Below are 18014 nucleotides of genomic sequence, written 5' to 3'. Positions count from 1 at the left end.
AGTTTATAAAATCTTCTATTTTTTTTTTTTTTAATGCAATTTTGCTGTTATTCAAAGCAATTTTGTTGTTATGACATCTATTGTATGTTTTGTATAGGTAGTTAAGAAAAACAATAAAAAGCAAAAAATTAACAATCTTTTATTAACTTACAAATAACTAAAAAAATAAAGAAAATTTTACTTACAATTTAATATTTAATAAACTTACAAATAACTAATAAAACCAAAATTTTATAAAAAAAAAAAATTTCATTTTTATAAATATAAAAAAATACAAGGCAATATACAGTGTTCTCTCCCTAAAAGCAACGTCCATAATACAGTAATCTCTCCACACACCCCCCAACCCTTCCTCCCCTGGTACCAGCAGGATACCTCAACCTCTGTCATGCAAGCACCAGAAAGTCTTCCAGAGACACTCTTCAGCATTTCCCAGAAAAATCCTTACAAGTCTATATGACCTGCTATTCACTCATGCAGTACAGAGCTTAACCATTCTCTCACTGGTGTACTGAGAGGGGTAACAGTTCTACAGTGTTGGTGAAAAAAAATACACTCAAACTGAATTTTTTTTTTAACCCGGTAGTTGATTTTGGGAGTTTGTTCAATTCTAGTCAGTCTTACAAACTCGGCGGATCTCAAGACAAAAATTCCTTTACATTCTCTTTTTCTGTGCATCTGGAATAGTTACAAATTCAGATGATGGCGTCAAATTTGTCATGATTGCGTATGTGAGTAGTTTTTAGTATTTATTTTAAATTTAAAAGGAGGGAGAGGAAAGCCCACCAAGGACCACCCCATGCCCACCTAGTAACAGATTTACTCTAAGACTTGCTTTTGCTTCTAGATAAAGCAGAAGTTACTAGGCCCTTGAATACTTTCCTCTTCCTCCTTGATTAATCTTTGTTACTTTACAAAATTTATTACTTTATAATGAAATTACAATGAAATGACAGATTCTAAAACCACTAGTATCATTGTACAGATAAGGCTAGCAATTTTGAATTTTATAGTTACAATTTTCTATATTTACAGAAGAAAATGAATTTCAAAAAGTTGTGAAATTAAAACCTTGTTATTGTACACTTAATTTTCGTCACATGACAGTGTCACACAACAGTACGTCACATGACAGTACGTCACATGATTCGACGCATGGAGATTATGATAGTTTCTATATTTTCTTCACTATATATGCAGCACTAACTTCCTTAAAATTTGCCACAGGATAAGCAGTCGTCAAATAAAATAGCATGTTCGGTTTTATTACATATATGCATAGGTTTTAGTAAATATGACTCAATTGTTTGCATAGCTTCTTTAATAAAAAAAAATTGGGTAGAGTGAATGTAGCAAACCTCACCTTAGGTGAGCTTGTTTCTTCAGTGTTAAAAGCTACCATATTGATGATTTTCCCTATGCTACCATTTTAAATTTTACATTTATTGATGCAAGTCTTAAAATGAGATGTTAGGTGTAAAGGACAGGTTGTTCATAGTAAGAATTGAGGAATTTGTGAATATTAAAGTGCAGGCTATATAATATGGGGGCTATTACTTATCAGAAGGGTTAATTAACTGGGACTCGGCGTACTCGACCAGAGGGGGATTCTGCGTACTCTTATCATTCAAATGGTTTCCAATACTCTCCAATACTCTTAGTCCCATTTTTTCTATTAAGTATTAGTCCCATTGTGTCTAATAATATTAATATTTGTAATTTCCCGCTTGATTGGAAAAACCATTTGTCTTAACGAACTCTTTCCAAGTTATCTGAACATCTTTGATTCTTGGTCATTAACAATTATATATGACATGTTAGTTGTATCTTTATCATTCCATGTGAAATGCTTTTAAATACTGTATATGATCCATTTTAACGGTTCCAGATGCACAGCACAAGAGAATGTTTTTAGCTATCCAAAAATGGTTTTAATCTGCACTCTCCTGATATTTGTTTAATCACTAGTTTATCACAAGTCTAGTTGGTCTTCGTACACATACCTGTGTACAAAGTAAATGATTGAACTTTTGCAAAGCTATATTAAGGTATATACTAACTCAAACTTAAGTGTGACAATGCTTATACTGAGTTCGGTGCAAATTGATTTTGTTTTTCCCAATGAAGACTAAGGGAGGTGAATTGCCTGTGTTAATGAAAAATGTCTTATGTTTAAGAAAGAAATTAGTGATTTGTCTCTAAGAAAACCTCTCCCTAGGAAGTCCTCCATGAGGACATTTGTGAACCAGTAACTTTTCTTACTGAATATAGGACACTTGTGAAAAACTATTCTTAATGAATTTAGTATCTCCAAAAGGAGAAAATTCTAACTTAGTCTAGATTTTAAAGGATTCACTGCGTGCTACGAATCCCAACTTTTGAGGCTTTGAAACGAAAGAAATGTAAAGCATTCTACTTCATTTGCTCATTTTTGGATAGAAAATGACAAAGTAATCTTTATGGGAATCTATTAACATCTTCAATGCATTAATTCTCATAAAGACTAGTTGGTCCTTTTGTCCTTAATTGCATGTTAAAAACCTCCATGAATATTCGTTAACATAAAAGGTTTTTCTAATGAGGCGGGAAATTACCATATTGATTAATATTAATAGAGTATTAGAAACAATTGGACTAATAGTTAATAGAAACAATTGGACTAATAGTTAACAGAAACAATGGGACCAAGAGTATTGGAAACCATGGGACTAATAGAGTACACAAAAACTCTCTCTGATCAAGTACACAAAGTCCCTCTCTGATCAAGTAACCCTTCTGATAAGTGAAGTCACTTTCTGTTTAGTAATAAAGTCCCTATATTATAGCCAGCACTTCAATATTCACCAATTCCTCAGTTCTTACCTGTCCTTTACACCTACCATTCATTTTAAGACTTGCATTAATAAATGTATACTAATTTAAAATGGTAGCATAGGGAAAATCATCAATATGGTAGCTTTTAACACTGAAGACATAAGCTCCACTAAGGTGAGGTTTTCTACATTCACTCTACCCAATTTTCTTTTCTTTATTAAAGAAGCTATGCAAACAATTATGTCATTTACTAAAACTTATGCATATATTCAATAAAACTGAATATGCACGACTGCTTCACCTGTGGCAAATTTTAAAGAAGTTAGTTAGTATTAGACATTTTTGGAAGGTTAGAAAAAGCTGATACACCCTAAAAAGTCACGCCTAATAAATAACCAATTATACTAACGCATATTTCCTTCACTAGAGTACAAATTACGCTAAATATTTAGCACATACATCAAAAGCGTAAAGGCAAATCAAATAACTTTTCGTTGGAAATTCGTCGGCCTCTCTCCACCTGTCAGTGTGTGTATTCCCTACAGTCACCAGAAATGGCCGGAGTTGACTCAATTACGAAACTACCTTCCAAAAGAGGAGAAACCCTAATTTCTAAGTTACCCTAATGGAAAGTTTACCTATAGCACGAATGTGCATCTAAACCACGTGTGAAAAGATGCCTAAAAGGAAACTTACTTTTCAAGAGAAAAATACTCTTGTGATGTTCTGTCTTCTTCATGTGACTGACTATTTATTTGAAACACTCATCTCCATGTGACTACGTACTGCCGTCATGTGACGTACGGCCGCCATGTGACGACGTACTGCCATGTGACGAAAATTAAGTTTACAGTGACAAGGTTTTAATTCCACAACGGAAACTCACAAAACGAAGAGCCTTTTGTCTAGACTTATTAGCTCTAAGTAACAATTATGAAGTGTGTTACTGGTAAAACATATCACGGCAAATAAGAATCCCCTCATTACCACACTGCATTACCTGAATAATGTCGTTTATATTGAAAACTACATTGAAATTAGATTCAAAGTTATTAAAGCGAGTTCGAAAAAAAATGTAAGAGTATTTAGTGATTCAGAGATCGTAAAAAAGAAGAATTCTTAAAAAAGCAAAAGTACTTTTAAATGTTTGTTAAAATCACCAAAACAATTCGTGAAATTGGGACAAAAACGCTAAATGCTATATAAGAAAACTATAAAATTGCCTGAGACTTAGTTAATGCGTCTTAAAAAACCTGCCGAAACATTTGAATAACCGTACAAACATCCCTCTAAGACTGAGGAGTGGTCTATCACTTAAAATTTCCCAAGTTAAACTTTAAAATGTTTAACCCACCCAATTTTTAACCCTTAAGCCCAGTACCAACTTGCCTTTATTTCTAGAATGAAACTTAAAAATCCACGAAAAGAATTTAATTTGAACAATTAAATTGGTGAACCTGGTTACAATCAAGTAGGCTTTTCATTCATACATGTTTTACACTGAACTATGAAAGTTTTCCTTAAGAAAAATTAGAAACAATATCTAACCCTCCCCCCAAAAAAATTCTCACCAAGTCCTAGATAATAGCCTTTGGGTTTAACAGCTGCCATACACAGGATTAAATTCTAAACTGACACAGCGTCGATAACCTAGATATGACGCCAATTCAGTAACCTTAGATAATCTATAAATTGACAAGAACCCGTTGAACGAACTACTCACACCAGACTTATCTCCAATAAGGCCAGTACAGTTTCTTGATCGAGCACCTATTTTCTTAGGGTGGAAGAGATGGTGTATGTAGTCCACAATTCTGAAATTAAAACCGGTCCAATCCAGTTTCGAGTAACTATTTTGCAGACTTCACAGTCGCCTGAGGCCCTTCGGTACTTTGGGGAGAACGAGGCACCAACATTTTAATTTCGGTCTCTGTAGTTTCGTGTGTGTTTAAGTGTTCAGTCTATAGAGGTGGAAGGTGACTGGTTAGGGTTTTGAGTGATTTATTGTTATGGGTAGCATGTTAAATATGCCAATTAAGTAGTATTTTGAAGTAGGTTTGTGATGGTTTTGGTTTTTATTCCGAGGGGTTTTGCTCTGTGGGGATGTTTGATATTATCGGAAATTTAAATTTAACTTTGCTGAAACGGTAAGATAGATCTATTCCATTTACGTAGCTTCTTATGACCGATGTACAGTAACGTTCAGATTAAAGCAGCTAGTTCTAAATTGTCAATTAAGAAGTTTTTGATGTCAAGGGTATCAAGTCAGGTGAAGGTATAGTATCTTGGTTGTTTTCCCGTTGGTTTACTTTTGATCATTTTAACTTCAATGGTTTCATGTAAGGATTGATAATTGAAAACCAAAGTGAGGTGTTCAAAACTCCTTGATAACCTTGGATACTTTAGATTTTGCCCCATAAAATTAAACATGGTATTAAAGTCGATTTGAAGTAATGTTAAACTACGTGAAAAATATTTGCACGATATTATGGTACGTATTTAATTTGCTGTAGTTATAAGCGCAGTTTATTTTTACCGATTTTAATTAGTTTCCGAGACTTGTATTGGTTCATATTAAGCTTTGATTTTACGTTTATAGTTAATGGATATTATACAGAGTATATACTTCCGACACGTATTTTCTTTCCGTATATAATGTTAGGAAAGTTTTGATTTTATTTATATTAAATGCTATACTCAAGCTTAAATAAGATTTAGATTTTGTTTAATGCTGTATAACTAGGTATTTAATGCTTACATTTTTTATTAGTTTTAATAAATACTTTAAATCTAAAATAATCTACATAGGGGTCTTTAGACTTCAATGGTTAACTTAAATGTTTTGTTAAATATGAATAATTAAACTTAAATGCATTTTTAACCAGTGAAATGATTTTTAAACAGTGATTATTTATTAATCTAGACTTATAAATGTTTTAAACTTAATGGTGCTTGGTTTTATCCAGTGATTTTGGTTTTTAACCAATGGCTTTAAACTAATTTTAGCCAGTAAACTTTATTTTTTATTTTTTCTAATCTAGGCTATTAGATCTTTAATACTTAAGTCAGCCTCGCAGTCCTTAATGAGTAAAAATTTTTTTTTTTCAGGTCGACTCTGGTCAGTTCTGGAAAAGAACTTTTTTAAATTGGAGCGATGACAGTATTACTTTTTTTCTAAAAAAGGTAAGAACTTTAGTCATTAATAAATTGAGGGTAAAGGTTTCAATACTTTTAATAAAAAGTAACTATTCAGTGTGCGATTAAGTGTAGATATATTAACATTACTGCATTTTAAGATTTTAACCTTAATGCCAAAGGTCCTACTAGTTTTGAAAATGGGACTTTTTAAGATGGGACTAGTTTAGAATGGGACCAGCTTGTGTTAAAGAAGCTTTTTTTTTTACTTTAATAATGTATGAGCTGTTAAGTTTCAATTGAAAGTTGAAAAGTGACATTGCAGTTTCTTGTACTGACCGCTAAATTTGACCAAATCACTTTAGAATTTGCCTAATTATGTAAAGTGGATGTTTAATTGAGAGTTTTAATAGTTACTGAATGTCAATCATTCTTTCTGAACGTTAAGTTTTAGACCTAGTGTTTAGAGTTATTGTTTGTAGTGTAAGAAAAAAAAAATTGAAGGTTTTAAAATTACTGAATCTATTTCGTTGGTTTTTCCTGAATGGTAAGTTTTTGACCAAATATACAATAAAGAATTTTTGTTAGGTGTAAGACTAATTGGAAATATTTCTCAGGGTTTAACCGAATGCAGAGTTTTAGACCAAATATACGTTAAAGAATTTTTTAAGGTGTAAGACTAAATGAGAACATTTACTCTTAGGTATAGTGTACTCGATGTGACGGCTTGGTTCTGAATGCAGCAATACTGAAGTGGTTTAATGACTATTCCAGGAACTTGGGGAATTCTGGCCATTGTTTTTGGGCTTAGATTTTCTACCGCTTGGAATTGGTGACAACTTACAAGGCTTGTGTGTGTAGGGCTGACGAAGATTTAATTGGGCATGTAACTGATCATGTGGCCGACTATATTTGACGTACTGCCACGAGACTACGTACTGCCACGAGACGCACTACAGTAATGTGATGACGTACTGCCACGTGACGAACTGGCATCTTAGTGTCAAACTCGAGACTGGAGATTACTTTCACACCTGCATAGAATTGCAGCTCATTAACAACCTAATCGTATGTTACAATTAAAATTTACATTTTAGGCCTTACTACTGTATTACATCGAAACAAGTGCGATTAGCGAATTTTCCATTCAAAGTTTAGACACTTTCCTACTAAAAATTTTGGGAGCTTTTGAAGAATAGCGGTCCCATACGAACCTGGGACCTTTATTCTTCAAAAGGATGAAACTGGGGTCCGTATTGTTAAAAAGGTATTTAGTGGAGAACAACCGCCGAGGAAAACAAGTAACAACATGATTGGTTGTCAGTGGTGAACAAACCTAAAGATAAGCAAACAACTGCTTGTTTGATTGTCAGTACCAATGTTATATTCATAGGGGAGCGACTACATATCCGCGGACGATCGATTTGTGTGTGCTGCCAGTAAGGCCGTGGCGGAACGGCGCTTTGCGCCTTATCCGCATATTTAAAGATTCTTGGCATGTTCTGGCAAGAGGTATGTTGTGCTGCGCGCGCTAGCCACTGGGGTTACAGTAAGGCCATGGCGGAACTACGGGAGCTCCGACCGCCGTGTCCGTGGATCTGTATTCTTCAAAAGGCCCAAACTGGGACCCCTATTCTTCAAAAGGGTTGTATGGGATCGCTATTCTTCAAAAGCTCCAAATTTTGTAAACTGTTGACATCACAGCATATTCCAATAGTCCAAGCACTAATCAAATCTTCAAAAGTCCGTTGGCCTCTTCATATAGTCGTCGGGTTATCTGCAAAGCATCACCAATTATATTCTCATTAAATATTATAAAGGTCACCAACCTTACCCCACGTAGATTCTGAACAAAGTGCTCATTTTTTAGCCTTCCATATTTACTATGTACATTTAACTGGCTAACGTATATTTAACTTTTATGTCATACCAACAGGTACCAATTAAAGGAAAATTATATTTTAAGAACCTTACCATTCCATTACAATTCCTAAAACGTCCATAAACTATGTTGAAACTAAGTATGTTGTGAGTTTCATTTGTTACTTTCATGTTACATAAGTTTCCTGGAAGAGAAAATATTTAGTATATACACCTGGAAATAGCTAATTATTTTCAGATTATCGGAACGGATCTAGGACAATTTGACACGTCAAAAGCAAGGAAGGAGTATAAGAACGTGAATTCCAAGTCATAAAATGAAGCGATTTTGAATTTCGAAGATTCTTATCACATCGCAGTAGGTATTGAGCTATGTCCCAAAATTTGATCCAAAGCCTTTCCCTGGGAGACTGAACTTAAATGCATATTTAGCTTTACAAAATTGAAGATTATTCAGTTTCAAGAGCTCTTTCTATAGGCCTTCAAAAGTTGAACAAGGTTCGTGCTAACTTTTCCAGTCCCAAACTGATTTTTTTTTTACGATAAGATTGAACATCTTTAAATATATTTTACCTGACACTAAAGCGTATTACCAACATCCCTGAGGTTCTTTACATTAATAATTACGGCAAAAGTATTAAAAGATAAAGCATAAGATAAATCTAAGACTTTCTCAGCCAAATTTATAACCTTTTCCTGTGACTATTACCGGCCAACTTTATAACCCCAACTGACTTGCTACGCTTATTTGCTAACTAAATTATATATACGAAAATTAAGTTAACAGTAACGAGGTTTTAATTTCATAACTTAAAGAAGCGCAAAATGAAGAGAGCCTTTTGTCTGGTCAAACATTTTCACAGCAAATAAGAATTTTCTTATTTGCTGCATTACCCGACTAATGTCTTTTATATTTTACGGCTGCACTGAAATCAGAGTCAAAGTTATTAAAGAGTTTGAAAAATTTAAAGAGTATTTAGAGATTCGGATAAAGTAAAAAATAAGAATTCTTAAAAAAGCAAAAGGACTTAAATGTTTCATAGTTAAACCACCAAAACAATACTTTGAATTGGGACAAAAATGCTAAATGCTACATAAATAAACTATAAAATTACCTTCGACTTTTAGTTAACGTCTTAGAAATCCTGCCGAAACATTTGAATAACCGAAGTACAGACATCCCTCCAAGGCAGAGGAGTGGTCTTTCACTTAAAATTTCCCAAGTTAAACTTTAAAATGTTTAACCCACCCAATTTTCAACCCGTAAGCCCAGTACTAACTTGCCTTTATGTCTAGAATGAATGAAACTTAAAAAAACATGAAAAGAATTTAATTTAAACTATTTAATTGGTGAACCAGGTTACAATCAAGTAGGCTTTTCATTCATAAATTATTTACACCGACCTATGAAAGCTTTCCATAAGGAAAATTAGAAACTATATCTAACCCTCCCCGCTAAAAGTTATACACTGAACTATGAAAGCTTTCCATAAGAAAAATAAAAAATTAAACAAAATATTTACCACCCCCCCCCCAAAAAAAAAAAATCACCACGTCGTAGATAACAGCCTTTGCGTTTAAGAGCAGTCGTACAGGATTAAATTCTAAACAGACACTGCTTCGATAACCTAGATATGACGCTAATTTCAGTAACCTTAAATCTAAATTGACAAGAATCCGTTGAACGAACTACGAACGCTACTCACACCTGACTTATCTTTGAACTATGAACACTACTCACACATGACTTATCGCCAGTAAGGCCAGTAACGTTGAATTTAATAGAACAGGTACACAGAATTGTCTTTCAAAGCAGCATTCTCTTAAGAGTTACCTCAAGTCAATCAAGTTTTGGATCTCTGGTTTAACTTTTGATGCCTGTAGCAATGTGGAATGAAGTTTATAAAATATAATATAAAACCTCCGGTCTGCGTTAGGTCTAACTTTTGGAAATCACTTCCTGCTTGCTTAAGTTTTCAACAAATCCTATAAAGTTTAAGATTTGATATAAACATTAAACATCACTTAATACTTCTCTTACAGCCTTCAAAGCTCTGCTTCGAACTTACAAATGGGCCAATATATATATAAGTTTAAACTTGCGAACAGTTCGTAAAGCAAAATAATCTACATCTCATTCCATGGCTTGACTTTCTCTAAAGTAAGTAGTGGTCAAAAACTTAACACTAGAAAATTACACAGTAAAAGTTTAAAACATATAAGCAGTGCTCAAACAATGGGACGCAATTGTGGCAATAGAAAAATAAATTTACATGTACACAGATGACGCCCTGAAACTTGAAGTCCCAAAATATGGTAAATTTTGAGGGCTACATACCTACCAAAAATCCAAGCTAACGTGTCACTTATATCAAAATCATTTTTCAACATCACACACAAAGTTAAAGCCTACACTGTTATAACACTTTAGTCCAACATCTTTGTCACTTGCGTTTAAGTATAACCCTTCACTGAATGAGGTTTATATAAGACAGGCACAACACCAACATAACACTACTTAAAAATGTAGTTTACCTTGAATAATCTCCACAAGAAATAACGAGAATTCAGCACTGCACTGAACGACCACACAGGAACACACGAACAACGTTATCCTGATTTTCTTTTAAAGAGATTCCAGCTAAGGAAGCCTAGCCAATCACAGGCTTCCACAGCATTCCCGTCAAACACAGATGGAAGAGAAGACTCCTGATTGGCTGAGGGACAAACAAGGAGTCTCGGAATGCAAAGAAACTGCTGTGAGAGAACAAACGTCAACACTGACATCTATTGGTCAAAAATAACTTCGTAGTGACAGGCTTAATTAATGGTTCTGCATACCTATAGAGAGAGAGAGAGAGAGAGAGAGAGAGAGAGAGAGAGAGAGAGAGAGAGAGAGAGAGAGAGAGAGAGAGAGAGAGCATTATATGAAAGAAAAATAACTTACACAACTGCAAGGAAGAAATAAATTACCATCAATCCATTTTCCTGTCTCTTTCCTTTGCTATAGTGTAGACCTATAACTACTTCTAAGGAAAAGGAGAAATTAGGATGAAGATAACTAGGGAGAAGAGAAATACATATGTGAAACCTATTTTTCAAGACAAATCTTTACTTCGATTCCATTCCTGCTTCAATCTCCTCAACATCCTGTGTTTAAATTCACAAAATGGTCCTATAGAACACACGTTGCACAAAGATGCTGTATTACCTGTTCAGAGACCCATCATTTACACCTGTTTTATTAACTCTGGCTTAATCAATGTTAAGTTTCAAAGAGCTGTCACATGTCCACTTTAACACCTCACTGGTCCACTGAAATACTAAGTACTGAATTCAATTCACCTTTTTTTTTCAGTAACTCATAAAAGTGTTTTTAGTCTAACTACAAAGATTTTGGAGGTCCCTTACCTGTGGCAATTAAAAAATTATTGAGATACACGTATTCAGGGGTGAACTACTACAGTGCCCACAGGTACCTTTCTCTTGATTAAAACATTTGCAGCCAACTTGGGGAACTTTCTGGTGGTCTAAAATAAAAAAAAAAAAAAAAAAAAAAAAAACAAAAAAAAAAAAATAACATAAAAAACCAACGTGTTTGTAGAACACAGTGGCCTTTAAGTGGAAGATTCTTATTTGACTTTTGACCTCTTCAGTATGGTCTTGACTTTACTCTTCACACAGGCTTCCTCGTCGTTGCGACGCCAGTAAGAATTAATAAATCAATCAATCAATCACACAGGCTTTGTTTGTACTATAGTATGCATGTCAAATGATAAATCTCTATCTGGTATAGTTATAAAGTTGTCCAGTTGAAAACTAATTTTAATGTATGTCTCCATGCAGCAGGCCATGGATATAAAGATATTACTTAAACTGGATTCCAGCATATAAACAAGTAACATACAATAGTACCTTATACAATAATCCTCAGAAAATATTTGGTGTTACTTAACTTCTTCTCAATACAAGTCAACATCTCGATTTCTTTTAAATTTATGATGGTTTATGTTTGCATAAGACTTCTCACAAGAGCAATTTATTAACTTAATAAATATGGATACCAAAGTAACTAAAACTGAGAGGAAAATGAAACTTCTAAATACCATTAGCAAAATAATCCAGATTAATTTATGGACACAGTATTAGCAAAAATATACAAGTATGAACATCAGAAATAGGAATGTTTAATCATTTTATTTACAGTAACCCTATTTGTTCAATTCTCAGTAATATAAATATTACAAAAATGGAAGATATGTGTTGATTTGTGCACCAAGACCTACTTTATTTTGAATAATCATATGGATTCAAAGATGCTGTAAAATAGTAATGCAGTTACAATTACTGGGAGAAGGCACATTCTTCAAATTTTTGAACTTGTTCAACTTTCTGAAGAAGCATACTTAATGCACTGTTGGTCACAACCATAAACAGATTCAGAATCTACATTCTATTTTACAAAATCTCACAAACATACTACTAGAATTAAGAGTTCTCCTTTTGTTCAAATTATCACTATCTTCATAAAAGCGAAGATGGCTATTAAATCTCACAACAAAACACATCAATTCAAAAGGGTACAAATAATTTATAAATTATCAATGACATCATTCATATGAGTCTTTACAAGGATTACAACTCAGGTATAATTAAAATTCACAGACTCCTTTTTAGGAAAATACTGAAATACAACCAAATTAAAGTATGGATAACTTATACTGCACAACTTTTGACTTAAAATTTCAGTAACAATGTGCATTAAAACAGAATATATACTGGTGCAGCATTGAAAGGTTTCCTAAGCACCCCTTAGAAAATGTCCTCAGTTGTGGGTTCGTATGGATTGGTTGTAGTATCAAACGGGTTGGTTGAGGTGTCAAATACATTGGTTGTGGTGTCAAATGAGTCGGTTCCAGTGTCAAGTAGGTTGTTGGTTGTCCTGTCAACTGGGCTGTCTGTTGCAGTATCAATTGGGTTGGTTACAACTTCTATGGCCTTGGGTGAGATTGTGGTTGTGGTTTCAATAGGGGTGGTTGTGGTTTCAATAGGGGTGGTTGTAGCTTCAAAAGAGGCAGTTGTGGTTTCAATAGAGTTCATTACGAATTCAGCATTGACGGCAAGAGGGGTGGTTATGTCGGCAAGAGGGGTGGTTGTGTTTGGCGGAGGCGCGATTGTGGTTGGATTAGGCAAATCGTTAATATCAATGGTCCCATCCTGAAAGAAGAAATGAGAAAATCTTAATCTTAAAAAAAAAAAAATGTTAATTACTAATGCAGTATTATAAGCCTGTATGAGCAGTTACTATTTAAATGCTACAGAAAACCACAAAATTGCTTTTTGTACATGTTAATAGAAAATGATTTAGCTAAATTTATGTGCTATCAGCAATTTACAACATTTTATCACAATCTATGTAGCTATGCATATATACTACACTTCTAATCAAAATGTTATCTTCACATTAGCTTAATTCTAACAAGAGGAAATTGGAAAAGGTGTAATAATTATTATAATTCTTTTACTGATTATTAGAAAACCATGAAACATATGTGAAATATAATCAAATGGAGATTGTCCACACAAAATTATGCAGCTTTTATATTAATTACAAACTGAAGCCTAATAGCATTCATTTGTGAAAACAATAGAAAAAATGCAGTTATGTTCTCCACAATAAGCTATACACAACTTATAAACCTAAAGAAATGTGAAGTATAAATATTTTTAAAAGTAACATATAGCCAAGGAATCATATTACTCCAGTAACACAGTAACCACAACAATAAACAAATTATAATATACTTCAGTAACAAAGTAATTTCAAAATATTTAAAAAATGGAAGTACTGAATGAAAAAAAAAAAAAACTGAAAAATCAATAATGGCAAAACAAGGGTGATGGAAAGAAAATGAAGGCTAAAATTTACAAAGAAAAATGGCAGTGAGAAATTTACATCACAGGAGTGAGATGAATGTGCATCAAATGCAATGGCTGGAGGCAGAGCATACCATTTATTTGTTATCTTGGCAACGTAAGTGATGCCATGATAAAATATCTTGTCCTTTGGGCCAGCCCCAAGAGAGCTGTTAATCAGCTCAGTGGTTCGGTTAAACAAACATACTTTTCCTTCAAAGCAAGCTCATTAACCTTAATGACCAAACCTCTGCAAGAACAAAACACTGTACAGTACTATTTGTAAAACTAATATCTTGGAAACAACTTACCCATAAGTACTTCAGCGCCACAACTGTCGAGGCATGCAACTGTGGCCCTATGAGGGGATTCATCTGATGTAGGTAGCTCAGCACCCAACTAGAGGAAAATGAAGTGGAATTAGTCAATGCCTTAAGCAAGGTAAATGAATTATGAAATTTAGGCTACAAAGCCAAGCATTTTGGCACTTTCCATCATGAGGGGGTTCTTGAAACAGCCCTTATCAACATTTTAAAACCAAAGAAATGGGCACTACTAATAAAATTCCTAGGTAAAGCAACACTGATGAATGACATACATATATGAGGAACAAAATTTAAAGTATACAGGCCATTAGTCTTAGTATACCTAGTTTACACAAACAATTTTTATTCTCAGTCTAGATGATCTAATAAAACTATAAAATCATGTACCCAAAAATTACTTACAAGAGCCATCCTGTCGCTGCCGTGATAACCAAAACCACTTGAGTGACCCTGAAAGACAGAATACTGGTCAAAGATGGTGAAATCGTTTAAATATTGTAGTTGGTCAAATAATTAATTCAAGAACAAGCGCAGTCCCTGGTCTACGATGGGGGTTCGTGAGCCAAAAATCATCGTAAAACGAAAAATTGTCAAAAATCCTAAGAAAACCTTACATTAAATGCTTTGGGTGTATTGAAAACTAGGGGAAACACCGTAGTGGAGCCATCATCATCGTGTGGCTCAGCCTTATTCACTCTATATTTAATTGGTGAAACAAGAATACAATTACATCTTTAAGCATACCATTCAAAAGATAGAAGTTTCATCAACATAATGTGATATATGAAAGCGCCATAATAACTAAAATAAGCATGTGAGCTCTTCGTAAAATATCTTTTCAAGGCAGTCTTGAAATCCAATATGGCGGCAACCGTGTGAGGTATCGCTCGTAACCACAGCCAAGCCACCATCTTTCCCAGCCTTCCCAGCACTCATTTGAACAATGTTAGCCTATATATGTGAACGATGTTAGCGTATATATGTAACGTTTATTGATCTTACTCAAGATTGCAGTTGTAATCAGCACAATAAAACTTCATTTTGTTGCTTATATTAGTGAAAGTATGAAACTTCTTATTCTCGGGGTCATAGTTTGAACTGAAATTCATTTTTACCTTGTAATCGGTGGTTTTATCCACACTGCCATCACAACTGAACTCCACCATGCTTATTTGATTGTAATTATACACATTTTGGTCTTAATTAACTCCAAATTGCACTTGAACTACGTTGCAGTTCCTGGTTCCTAAGTGCTCATTCCACAAACACAGTTACGGGCAGCAGACGAGTACATGGTTTATGTTCAAAGCTTTATTTCCTTAATTGTTTACTTTACTCATTATTTAGTTTAACTTTACTTTGTTACTTCAAAATGTTTATTTAATTCATGTCTATTATCCCTTTTTTGCAACCAAATTAACCCAGAAAAATTACAGATATTTCTGAAGTACAAATGAGCAGACAATGACAAATGACTCGACGTTGCCAATCTAGTGGAGCTTCACACATACGCCGATGTATTTACAAATTGTTTCCATGAATTCTAGTTGTCATAGTAATGCAATAATGATAAAATTGCTCTAAAATGTATATATACTACAAATAGATATGCTAATTTCACTTATTTCCCCGGTTTTGTGTAAGTCTTATACCCAGTTTGGAGGGTAAACACATACCACTTAGCAACACTGATAAACAATTGAAGAGCGCGAAGAACGCCGTAGGTAACGTTCACAAGCAAAACTGTTGATATTTGAGTCAGGAATCTAGTTACTTTTTCAACAACAAATATTTTCAAATAAATAATCATGAATATGTAAAAATATTTATGCAATTCATGACTTTATACTGCCATTTAACTATTTATTTAAATAATTATTTAGTGCAAGCTTCTTCTTCTTCTTCTACCAAAATTCGTAGTTTCCTTAAAAAAGTAGTGGTTGGAAGTTGTTTACGATTGTTGCGATGAAAGTGCCCCAGCGTCTATGGGTACAAGTGGTTTGCGGATTTAGCACAGGAAATGGGAAGTTTGTTGACACAAGCGACTCTGCAAACATTGAGATGGCGTCAATCTTCAAAATATTCACAGCTGTACGTTAAAATTTCGAAAGTGTCATGGAGGTAGTGTGCACTGCGTAGAGCCAGACTTTTCATTACCCCCTGTTTAATCTTAAAATATGGCCTTAATTTCTAACTTTGGATAAAAAACTTACTTCGAAAGGAGAGTAGAGGTCTCGAGCTCCTGCTCTCACCACCAACAACTCATGACTGATGACCATCTCCGGTGTCAGGATGTGTTAAAGTACTTTTTTAGGGGTGGCTTCAAATGCGGTAGAAAGTGGCTCGGTTAGTCCAGTCGGTTGTTTCCCCTATGTAAACTGCATTGTTATTGTGTTAATAAAAAAATCCAAATATTGATTATTTTGGTTTTTTGGTATAATTTGACAGGACCTCTGCTGGGGTGAGTGTAGAACAACAGGAACAGGTTCTGCGGACGACATAAACTTAACCTTTCCTAGAACGCCATGTCCTAACCAGACCTTACCTTCCTAGCCTCACTTAGAGGTACATAGCAGTTTATTATGAAATGCCAACTTGCCTATTGATCGTAACCTAGGTAACCCAAACTAGGGCACCATGTCAGACTTGCCTCATCCCGCGTTGCTGCGACCTCAACTGGTGGGTAAACGTCCCACCCTCCTCATAATCACGATTATTAATGAATTAGGAAATGCTCTGGAAGAGCTTGCTGTAATATTTGATGGTATTAGGGTAAAAAACCGCATGGTACAGGGGAGGACCATGTACGATCAATGTGTACAACCCCCAAAAAAGTACATTATAACAGGTCCTGACATCGGAGATGGGCATCAGACGCGACTTGTTGTTGGTGAGAAACGGAGCTAAGGACCTCTACTCCGGTGTCAGGACGCGTTATAGGCTAATGTACTTTTCTTGGGGTTGTACACATTGATCGTACATGGTCCACCCCTGTACCATGCGGTTTTTTTACCCTATCTTAGATCTCAGACCTAGCCTAAGGTGGCTTACGAGATACCTATGCAAAGATAGCTATATACCCTAGCATTAAATTACTACCTAGTGCCTGGCTTGTCTCAGTACACGTTAAAACCAAGATATACTCAAATGTTTGGTTTAAAATATTTATAAATAACTTTAAAAACTTCGTACATAAAAACACCACTCGATTTACCCTAAGGTAAATTTAGGGTAACTTACCCTAACCTTGACAGAAGACCTACGAAGTCTATACCTTAGACCCTAACTTCGATGGTCCAATAGACACCATATCTCGCCCTAGACAATACTTTACGAGGTAAAATTTTAAAAACAAATACATACTTACCCCTTGTTTGGCCCCCTTCCTAAAATTAGGGGCAAGGGAATGCCCACAATGCCCCAAAACACAGTGACGACCGATACAGTAAGCCAGCTGACACCCATGTTTACGTTCGCCTTACGGAGGCTGACAGCTGAATGAGACGTAAACACGTCTTCTTTTATTTAATCATATATTTAATTGCTTTTATACTTCATAAATGTATTTTAAGTGAATAATAAACTAGATTTTATAGATATTTACGCTAACTTATGACACTGACGCTTAAATACGAATTTGAAAAGGATTTTCTCTTACGGCTGGCAGGTACGGTAATCATATGATTGGCATGACGTTAAAAGTTGCCTGTAATAAAATTGATGTTTCCAAAATTCCTTAATTTATACAATAATAGAAAATTTTTAAATCTTATTTATACTGATTATACCCAATTAAAATCTGAAACATCATATATTTTCGGTGAAATATTGCATAAAAAAGAGAGTTAGATATACCCTAGCTGACACCTTTAACAGCGTCTTCCCTAGCACATGATTCATCCACATGAAAGATATATCTGTGTCTCACTGTCATTATATTTG

General features: G+C 34.4%; 1 protein-coding gene and 1 long non-coding RNA gene across 2 annotated transcripts; both read right to left on the bottom strand.

The window, feature by feature from the left end:
• Window positions 1–825: 825 nt before the first annotated feature.
• LOC135204253 (uncharacterized) lies at window positions 826–10548 on the bottom strand. Its single transcript, XR_010312151.1, has 3 exons — window positions 10366–10548; window positions 7924–8015; window positions 826–7726 (listed from the first exon to the last, which is right to left on the bottom strand). It is a non-coding gene; the product is annotated as an uncharacterized LOC135204253 (long non-coding RNA).
• A 1672-nt stretch (window positions 10549–12220) lies between these two features.
• Window positions 12221–17596, bottom strand: LOC135204252 (uncharacterized). Its single transcript, XM_064234373.1, has 4 exons — window positions 17440–17596; window positions 14475–14522; window positions 14058–14145; window positions 12221–13047 (listed from the first exon to the last, which is right to left on the bottom strand). Exons 1-4 carry the CDS (start codon window positions 17535–17537, stop codon window positions 12643–12645), a joined length of 639 nt encoding a protein of 212 aa, XP_064090443.1. The 5' UTR covers window positions 17538–17596; the 3' UTR covers window positions 12221–12642.
• Between the last annotated feature and the right edge of the window lie 418 nt (window positions 17597–18014).

Source organism: Macrobrachium nipponense, chromosome 44 (genome assembly GCF_015104395.2).
Source record: "Macrobrachium nipponense isolate FS-2020 chromosome 44, ASM1510439v2, whole genome shotgun sequence".
In the NCBI taxonomy this organism is placed as follows: domain Eukaryota; kingdom Metazoa; phylum Arthropoda; class Malacostraca; order Decapoda; family Palaemonidae; genus Macrobrachium; species Macrobrachium nipponense.
The sequence above is the reverse complement of the archived record's forward strand: the minus strand, read 5'-3'. Positions and strand labels throughout refer to the sequence as shown.